The following is a 10,793-nucleotide window of genomic DNA, read 5'->3' on the forward strand; positions in this document are numbered from 1 at the left end:
TGTGTGAAAGGCAAGCGTTGCCAGTGACCGGTAGTCGCTGTATTGACTTATTCTGCACTTCCTATCTTCATTTCCTACCTCACTTGCATTCCCCGTCAAATATATGATATTAATACCTACTAGTATAAATCCTTTAACATAATAACTGCAATGGGTAAATCAGGCAAATTTAAACTGTTCACAAATGATGCAGTTTATCTGTCTGCAATCCAACAGGGCAGGGCAGGACAGGGCCACTTTAACTGTCCTTTAGTAAAATGCATCGTATGCACTCAAATAGATAGCAGATATTGAAAAAAAGACAAGTGGTGTCTTGCATCTATCTATGTCTTTGCTCATAGACAGTTAGATGGATTGATCAGAACGCGCATAATATTGCATCAGCTATCGACCCATTCATAGCACACGCTTCGCAAACTTGCATCATACTCCTACGTGCCATTACGTTATCAGGAAATGGCAGTTAGATCGTCACTTGTACCTATTATTTATTGAATTCAAAGTAATATTAGAGTAATTGAAAGTCCTGACCTATTTTCGATTAAAACTCAATGTTTTTGAATGATTTTGCGAAACTCGGTCTAACGAAAAGGAAACTTCGTTAACTAAGGAATGATTCGGAACTTACGATATTAATACGCATAGTTTATCAATGTAACAGAGGCTAACGAAATTGTTTTTAACTTTTTAATACCACAATTTTATCGCCACGTTTCTATAACATTTTACAAACACATCCACACAAATTACAACTGATATTTCATTTATTTTTGAGCTTATAGGAAGATATATTTTATATAGAGCTTAAAAGTTTGCACAGCTTTAAAACAACTTAAATAACTTTTCCACTTTACTCGCTAAGGAATCATTTAGTTATATAAATGTATGAATACTAATATTTTTTGTAAATAATAAAAAATACAGAAACTAATTGGGGATACTATATACGTGACAAGAGATGGACGAAAACGGTAACCATTTGGGCGGGTCCACAGGGAAAAAGAAAGAGAGGTAGACCTGTGGCTAGCTGGGAAGACGAGATAAAGAAAGCAGCTGGTCTCAACTGGATCCAAGTGGCCCAGTGGAGAGAGGACTGGCTGTCCTTGGAGGAGGCCTTTACCCACAGAGGAGTTCTTACTGAAAAATAATAGTCTAAAAATAGGAAAAAACTAACACAACTAAATTTAGGATAGAAATTTAATTACTAACAAAACTAACACTAGTATGTAAGTAAACTTAATTAATGTAACTTGTTCTGCTGTAGGAATAAAAAGGCTTTTTTATTTTTATTTTTATTTATATTATATACGGTATACGGTATAATCAATATACATTGAGAGGTGCGATATTGAAGGAAGCATTGGTGCGGATTTGTGTTTAGCAAACGGATGTACTCGTAGATGTTTGTAAACTTGTTCGTGATCACACAACAAACCGACGGACGTTTTAACATTTTTGTAAGATAAATCGTCTGTTAATTCTAACAAGCAGGCAATGGATATCAATAATTACTAAAATAGCATTATATTTTTGTTATTCCGAATACTTGATGGAAATAATTGCACCATATGCCCACAATTCTTCTTAGGTTTTTTTGTAATTTAAAGAGCAGTCAAGTTGTCAACTCAAGTCGAAAGTCTATTTTATGAAGAAAATTAAATATAAAGAGTAATATAAAGTTGACAAGGATATTTTACCTTAACATTTATATCATGTTCGTTGTTTTGAGGTGCTGCAATAAACCAAGGATGGAACGAATTGTTAATGAATTCTTCTCCTAAATGGCATGAACTTTACTATATTATAGTGAATTGTCAGAAGCCTTAAAGCAGAGTGCAAAACGCAGGAAGCCAATGGGTTACACCCAGACGGGCTTAACATAATTGGATCAACGTTGGCACAGCCAGGCAGTCTGAGGTGCTCGTCTACCATACACTTACACTTTACATAGCTTCAAAATTTATTTAATTCTTAGCAGAAGCAGTTTTTCTCAATTTGAATATCATCATTCTAGAAATTAGGTGGTTACAGAAAACATTAATTTATTTATTATTGTTTTCTTATTTCCTATTATTAACATCATCCGTTATCCGTTTTTAAATCATTCACTAACACTTAATGCGCCGTTTTCTTGCTAAGCTTAATGCAAATCTCATCTCTAAACAAAAGATTGGACAGGTAAAAGAACAAAGAGTGTCTGATCTCTACAAAAAATTTGATTGGTAAATTGATGATGAAAGTATTAAATATTATTATTAATAATTGTTCGATGCATTGTTAGTTATGGGGCTATTTGTAAAATATAAGCGCCTTTTGTTTCTTTGATACAAATTTGAGATATTTAACTTAAATACAAGTTCGGTGGAAAAAGTAACATTCCAGTTTTTCGAGAACGGGTGATTTTTTGCGGTTAACCATATGTCCGTAAAGGAAGCGGAACAAAAACGGGACAAACGATGGGAAAGTGAATCGGCGATATCCGGGAGACGCCCGGTAAGACATATTTCTTGATAAATAGTGATATTGTCCATACCATAAGTGATAAATACACTGTTCGATGTTATAGCATCGTTTACATAGTAAACGATATATAGTACATGGAACACTTTGGCCCGACCCACAGCCGTGCTTTGTGTAATATCTCAGCGGGTGTAGACATAAAAGCTCGGATTATAAATTTTTATTAAGTTTATTGCGCATTTCCTTACACACAATTTCCATATCAGTAAAGCGTCGTGACGCCGTTACTCGTTACGGGCGGATGCTATAAAAGCTTCCACATGGCGCTACTAAAATATTATAAACAATTAAATTATGGGGAATTTATCTCCGGATTTTGCATATATACTTTACAGTGAAGAGGCGACCTTTTTATTAAACGCTAAAGAGAAATGATAAAAAAAACTGCATATGATGTAAGAGATTTACCGATATTCGTTCCGAAACTATTGACAATATAAAAATATTGCAGTTACGCTTAATTATATGTATAATGTATAAGTATGCGCTACATATACATATAACCAACATGATATTGACCTCATGTGCCCAAAATATGCTCAATTTGCCCAACAAAAGAATACTGAACAATTCCTTTACGTATTCCGTGGACGCTTGGCACCAGGGCCGCCCGGCCCGCCCTCCGAAAGCAGCCAGCTATTTGGCAGTCGTAAAAGTGCCTCGTAAATTCAGCGACACAAATGCGTCCCTTTGTGAATCTCCAACCCCATAGCCGGTAATCATCTGCGATAAGCTGCCGCCGAACCGTTTGATGATCGAAGGGATGAGCTCACCGATTGTACGGAATAGGGACGCGGCCTATTCTCTTAATTTTATGTTAAATTGCTTTTTCGTCAGGTATAAAACGTATTTACAAACAATAATGTGTATAGTTTATTTTTTTAATTCTATCTATAAACGTTTTCGGAGGAGAATTTCTTACACATTGTATTATAAGGTGGCATCTAACATGCTATATAATGTAATCCAAAACGATGAAAGTAACACGAACGAGGAAAACGAAGGTCGCTTATCGAACGAACACCGAACACGTCCGAGCCGCACCGATCAACGGAGTACGGACGCCAGTTCACGCTCGACGCGAGCTTAAACGAACGTCTCGAGTATCACGTAACGTACAAAATACAACTTTCGTTCGCGAAGTCATTAGAATATTTGTTCGATAACGCCTCGACGAGGTGTACGATAGAATAAAACATTCGTCTATTTAGGTTCGATTGACGATGCCACTTCAGGACGAACTGATCTTGTCGAACGAGCAAGTGCTGCGAATGGTGAACGAGTTTAAGGCTCGCCCGATGCTATGGGACCCCGAACATGACCTGTACAGGATACACACCGCCAAATACGAGGCGTGGTCAGAGATCGCAGCGATATTCGACTGCGACATAGTGGATTTGAGGAGGAAATTCAACTCGATTTTCGCGTCACATCGACGTGAGAAGGGAAAAGTGCGCCACGGAAATAAATCCAAGTGGTTCCTCTATGACATATTGAGTTTTTTGCCGAGCCATGTCCAGAATCTGTCCAGTCCTAAGAGAAAGGCGTCTGCGAAAACCGTCGAGTCTCATGTAATGTATACATTGATCCTTATAAAAAGCAGGGTTCGATTTTGACATTTTACAAGAATGATCTGATGAAATGTGTTTCTCTAAACTTGAAATATATTAAACGGAAACACATAAAGAAATTCTTGTGAATTGCTTGTTTTTCACAAAAGGAAATCGGAATCGGGTATTTCTGTCTGTGTTTAACCAGCACCGTTTTTATCTCAAAAATGATTCTTACCTCTCAGCCCTCCGCAAAATAGCTGCAAGAGAAACTTTGCATTACATTGTTTCAATACCAACAAAGTTTTCTGATCAATTAACATAGCAAATATTATTGTAAAGTTCATTATTATTAAAGGGTTTGTTAATAAGTTATACCTAGACATGTCGAGAAGTTGTTGAATGTTGAAAAACCACTTATATTTTATTATGGAAATGTGGATAGACAAAAAAAAATCATTAAAACTATTTTTTAAGTTTTAAAAATAGAAAATATTATGAAATAAACGGCCGTGCGTCTATGACAGTTTTCATATAATCTTCCTGGTGCTATGATCGGGTGTCCTAGAAACTGCACTCGCTCGATATTTTCATAAAAAATAGACATTTGATAATTGTTTTAAGGTTATAAAAACAGTTTTTAGGTCAAAAACTTGGTGATATCTTCGTGTTGTTGAACATGCTATAATTTGTACAATATTTTCCATCAGAATATGACTTACTAAATGTAGTGTGTCGACTGAGGCCGGATTTCCTGTTCATTTTACGAAATGTCGTAATTTGTGTGCTTTCAGATTAAATAATGTATATCTAGTGCTATTTGCAAAACCTGCTAGTGTACCTGATATAAACATCTCTAAACTTCGAAACAAAAAGTTTTTTTTCAAACGGATGAATCATTTTATTAGCTATGTAATAATAAATATTTAGTCATCATAAAAATAAAATGTTTTCATTAAACTCATTATTGATAAAGTCAATTCACTTTAAAAATTATAAAATATTTGAATATGGCAGAAACAAAATAACTAATAACCTAACTAATAACTAAAATTGGCGGATTAAAAATAATCGTTAACTTTTCTTAATTAACGTGGCACTATATCCAAATACATAATAATATATATAATCAGTATCATGTGCACTATGAATGTCAAAGTATACTACGGCTTTTAGTAATTAGAGGTGTATGCCTTGAAAACATAAATTAGACAAATGTTGGGGATAGAATTTAATTTAGAGACGAGACGAGGGCCTCAGACAATGGAATCTATTCAGACTCGGTCAGTGTTGAATGTTGATCAAATTGTTGCAATAAACGTCTTAGATGTCGTCAACTTGTTACGACCTACGGGGCTCTTTCTTAATTAATTGTTCACTACTGTATACACTATACTAAATAATAAATAATTTAATATGTATTTTATTTTCCTATCGTATCATAAATCGGTAAGGAATAAAAACTGCTGTTGTAAACATAATTATTAGCTTCTTGTTTTATTATTTTAAGGTTAGAGCGAACATAGAGCGAACAAGAGCGTTTATGTAAATCATATATATATACTAGACTATAATACCGTGCCTATGCCATACATACACCAACTCCCACAATCAAGCCGTTATTTTATTTTTCGTAAAATCGCAACCGCCACAGAATTAAACTTATCGCAAAATTATTTCGTTTTTTAATGCAGAAGCTCGAATGTACCCCAAATGACGGCAAATGAAATTGAGAATAAAGCCTCATAGCATTGCACCCTACCGAAGAAAGCAGAGTCGTCCCCTTATCGAACGAACGCTGAGCGCAGGCGAGCCTGGCCGAGAACTCTCCGCGCGCCAGTCCCCGCTCGCCGCGCGCCGAAGCGAACGTATCTTGTATCGTGTAACCGCATGCGCAATATGACATTTGCTCGCTAATAAATTCCCCCCGTAAACGAACTAAAAGCAGTTATTGGGTTTTAACGTGGGCCGTAACGTGAAGTCAAATAAGTACAAAGAACCATGTCCCTTACACAGGAACATATACTATGCAACGAACAAATCATTCGAGTGGTGAAGGAATTTAAGGCCCGCCCGGTGTTGTGGGACCCTAATCATGACTTGTACCGGGTACAGACCTCGAGGTACGAGGCGTGGGGAGAAATCGCGGCAAAGATTAACTACAACGTAATGGATTTGAAGAGGAAATTTAAGTCAATCTTCGCGTCACACCGCCGCGAGAGGTCCAGGGTTCTGCGCGGGATTAAGACCCATTGGTTCCTCTATGACCTTCTGAGCTTTTTGCCAACTCACGTTAAGAACCTAAAGGCGAGCAAGAAGCGAAACTCGTCTGCGCAGAAAACCCTTAATACTTATGTAATTACACATACACATGCACAGTTGACTCTCGATCATTTCAAATTCAAAGGACCAGCGATAAATTACCAAGAGTTCAACATAATAAGGTTTAAATAACCGGAGGACTGGGGGACTCAAGTATACATATAAGATGTTATTTGGCTATCATTGTCGTGATGTCATCAAACTTAATATTACTGTTTACATTTCAAAAAAGACTGGAATGCGAACTTTCATACATGATAAACATGATAAACAATTTCAAATTTTATCGCATATTGTCGACTTCATCTTAAAATTACCCAGTTTATTCTATTTATCGAATATTTTTCACGAGACCTAAAACAAATTTCAAATTATCGAGAGTCCATTGTATATCTCTAACACTAATTGAAAATTCTATTCGGAAGCCACTTTATATATTTACTTTATGAAAATGAAAGAAATTGAAAAGGAAAACCTCTTATTTAACCTCGTATTCGAATGCCATTTTTGAAGTTATGTTCTGTCATGCAATCAGTGATCATTTTTCACTTCCTGAAAATATTTGTAGAATATTTGTTTCATTTGTTTTACCTTGCAGCTGGTAAAGTTTAAAACTATGTTGTTGTCGTTCTTATTTAATTGTCGATGGGATGTAAAACAAATTAGTTCTTTAGGTATCAAACCGATTTCGTCTGTCGCTTCCCGGACATTCGGCATAAACGTCAAGTACGATAACAATGTTACGCAAACTCTTCATAATTAGTTATTTTTTTTATTTCAGAAACAAGTCGATGAAAACGTTGACGGAATTGACGATCAAGATAACGATGACAACACGGATCATTCGGATGAGGAGACTGAGTTCATTCAGAAGGAAATAATTGTCAAAAATGAACCAGAAGACGAGCCACCGCCAAAAAGAGTTTTGCACTATAGAAAGCCGAGAGCGGTTCGATCTACGCGACCCTCTTTTAAAAGGCACTTTCTTACGCGCGAGAGGGACAGAAGCTTGACAGAACCGTATGTCAAACCTTTACCGACCAAAGGGAAAGATGAATGTGATAGTTTTGGAGAATATATCGCGGTGTCACTGCGTAAGCATGATGAGCGGACGCGGTCTATGATCAAGCAAGCCATCAATAACATATTGTTCGAACAAGAAATGAAGAAATACAATAGTACCTCGTTCGTAGTTGAGAAGAATCCTTTGATCATTGGTGATAGTGACGACTGTGAAAAGTGATTATTACAGGTTTTAAATATTGAAAAGGGGTGAAGGCAGTTTACCCGATGGACTGTAAGGTTCGATGTGAATATTTTATAGAATTAAATTTTGAAATTCTTGCTTTTTCCTTTTATAATAACAAAGTTTTCCACTATGAGATTGGTGTTTCCGCATGAAAATACTGGGAAACGTAGAGGATCCGATTAATAAAAAAATCAGATCGCCAGATGTAATAAGATGGTAACACGCGATGTTAACACAGTTTTCCTCAACTTTTTACATCAATCATGCATCTAGAACTGCCTACGCGCCAACAAGCACGGGGCGTCATCACTCGATATTAGCGTTAACAGAAATTACAGCTAATTTTGTTTCCATCGTGTTTTTGAAGTGTACACTTATGTCTCAATACTATTGAAATCAGCAATGTACAAATGCAGTGATTTTATTTATAACTGATTTGCATTATAACCAATGTGATAATTCGATATTCATGTCCACTTTTAATTCGGTATAACACGTAAAGCGATTGCTAAAGCGGTAATGAATTATGGTTTACTAGTTGAGTCATGTATAACACTGATTTTAGTAAAAGCATCTCGCCATTTGACGTCAGAAGCGCGATGCACTCGAGTCTCGCAGGTACCGACTTACTTACTCTGTATCAGCGAGCTCTGGTTCGTGAATAAGCCGCAAGTTGTTACTAACAGATTATATTTCTGCCATGAAGGTTAAAAAACAACTTTATCATTGTAATCAAGATTGCGATATTATTTAGATTTTAATAACTTAAAAAAACATTAAAGTTGATTTTATGTGTGTGTGTGTACAGAAACAATAGCAATGCATATCATTAGTATATCGCTCACGTTGCTTCCGATCAGTCCTCGATAACTTCAGAAATTATATTATTATCTAGACCTATTCTATTACGTCACTGATGTGTTAATTCATTAAACACGATAAACATCCTATAAATAATAATAATAATCTGAATTAATTAGATGTTTTCTTTTTGAGATTTCATCAATTCAGTATTCACTGGTTTTTGCTGATGAAAATGATATAAAACTGTGTGAATTCCTTTGTTTTGAACAGTGTTATATGCATTAGTGGGCCGATCTTTCTAGATTATGCGATACCACGATTTCTTATTCTCTCTTTATTATTTTTGTTGGTGTATTTTGATGCCTAATTCAATTCTGTTTCGTCATTAGTAGTATACAGATACACTACATATATTGTATTATATTTGAGCTTTGAACAAAACAAGGGTTTTGGGTATGCTATTTCTAAATCTGTCGCCGCGAAATGACGCTCAGGAAACTGTAAGTACAGTCTACACGTTTCTAAGAACTCCAGATGTCCCAAAACAAAATATATTATTAAAGAATACGTGGAAACACGCAAAGTAAAATCACACCGTAATCAAATGACCTACCTGTATCGTATTATCAATCGTTGCCAATATCGAAAACATCAGACACCTCGTCGCCAGCTCTTAATATAGGTCTTACGACATTTTCACTTGTGTTTTAATTACATCCCCATACGGGCTATTTTCCTTCAACACGGTGTGACCTAGGTATTACCTTGGCAAATATTATATCTCCTGTTAAGAATACCTTATGTTTTTACTTTAAGCTCTACATTTCTTTACTTAGTATAAATAATAAATTTGTTTTCTTATCGACCAGTTTCCAATTATATTTATGCAGTCACCTAGGCCTTATCACGACGATATAAGGTTGTTGTTTTCATAACCGGCGTGTTGATGACAAAGAGCGTACGTCAGTAGTTGCCTATCGACAAACACACATTTGAGTATTATCTCTGTATCAATACTAATCTTGTTTACTAGTTGGCTTATCTTGAGAGCGGTCTTAACTGAGCAAATTTAGGTCTTAAGGGCCATCGTCGGGAATAGAATGGGGAACAGCGTACAAAATAACACGTTACGTCATATAGTAATTATATTTACGTAAGATTAGACATTATGAGATAAACTGTGAATTATTGGGGGTTTCAAATGAAGTAAGAAAACTGATTGCTTTATAATTAGAGCCATCTTATCCATGACTCATCTATATGCATTTATAACAATATTTTTTCTTGGTGATTATCACTTTTTATGCAGTGCGTCAGCAACTTTGTGATTATAAAAATATATTGAGAATTATTTTATGTCGAATGAATAAATGATAGAACTTCTAGAACAACAACATTTCATTCAAGATGTTTTTGTTTAAAAAAGAATTACTATAATGTGTGTGGGCACATTGCTGCGATATAGAGAGCATTGACATTCCGAGAGCTCAAAATAACTGCACAAGATAATGTTCAATCGCGTGCGCAGCGTGTAGTGTTGCACGTACGCAGCTCTTTCAGGGCTAGTTGCGTGCGTAAAAGTGCCAAATTCTTGGAAAGAACATTTTTTTACAATCTTTTACCTCCACCTGGCTTTTATGATTCGGTCAATGGGAAAGGTTCAGCAGAGTTCATGTGACGTTTGTATTGTTCGTGCAGGAAAAGATTATTTGGCAAAGCATACAAGATACAGGTCCTTTTACCTCGTATGCATAAGTGACTTTGATTTGTTTTGATTTGATACGCTAATGATTAACATACGATTGAACCCCAAAATGTCTGCAGTCAGTACGTGCGAGAGAGACGAGGCTCTCCAAATTACTGATACTTCTAGATTTATATTATTCATAAGAATCTCCAGTTTTTTTATTATTCAGTTTTTTTTAATTTGATAAATCTCTTAGTGGCCGAATGAAGACAGCTTATGTCCGACTTAATTGGATATGAAATAATTACTTCTACTACGAATAAAACACCAGATGGTTAAAATCTTAAAGACGATAGTAAAATCGATGAAAAATCTAATAATCGTCGGACGAATGTTGAATTTTAGGTAATCGCTGACCGCTACGCCACCGCTACGCCACCGCTATCAAACGAAACGGCTATGAGGCCGTGGCTATAAAACTTATCAAAATGTTATCAAATTATTTACGTAATGCAAAGGAGCATTGTGTAAACCAGCAGGTGAGGTCCTTCACCCTGCTGCCGTCTCGCTCGCACGCTCGCAAAAGTCGCCGGTCCTCTCTTTCACACTTTTATTATGCTCATGAAAGTCACGTATGCTTTTGTATGACTATAGTTCTACA

General features: G+C 35.9%; 1 protein-coding gene across 2 annotated transcripts; it reads left to right on the plus strand.

Moving 5' to 3' along the window:
• The first annotated feature begins 3,588 nt into the window (after nt 1-3,588).
• LOC110999135 lies at nt 3,589-7,737 on the plus strand. Of its 2 annotated transcripts, none has more exons than XM_022268055.2 (2): nt 3,589-4,091; nt 7,174-7,737. In XM_022268055.2, the coding sequence occupies exons 1-2, from the start codon at nt 3,744-3,746 to the stop codon at nt 7,633-7,635; spliced, it is 810 nt and encodes a 269-aa protein (XP_022123747.1). In that variant the 5' UTR covers nt 3,589-3,743; the 3' UTR covers nt 7,636-7,737. The 2 variants fall into 2 exon arrangements, with proteins under 2 accessions (XP_022123747.1, XP_022123746.1); XM_022268054.2 differs by lacking the exon at nt 3,589-4,091 and adding an exon at nt 5,698-6,425.
• Nucleotides 7,738-10,793: the final 3,056 nt, after the last annotated feature.

The sequence above is a fragment of the Pieris rapae genome, chromosome 21 (assembly GCF_905147795.1).
Source record: "Pieris rapae chromosome 21, ilPieRapa1.1, whole genome shotgun sequence".
Lineage (NCBI taxonomy): Eukaryota > Metazoa > Arthropoda > Insecta > Lepidoptera > Pieridae > Pieris > Pieris rapae.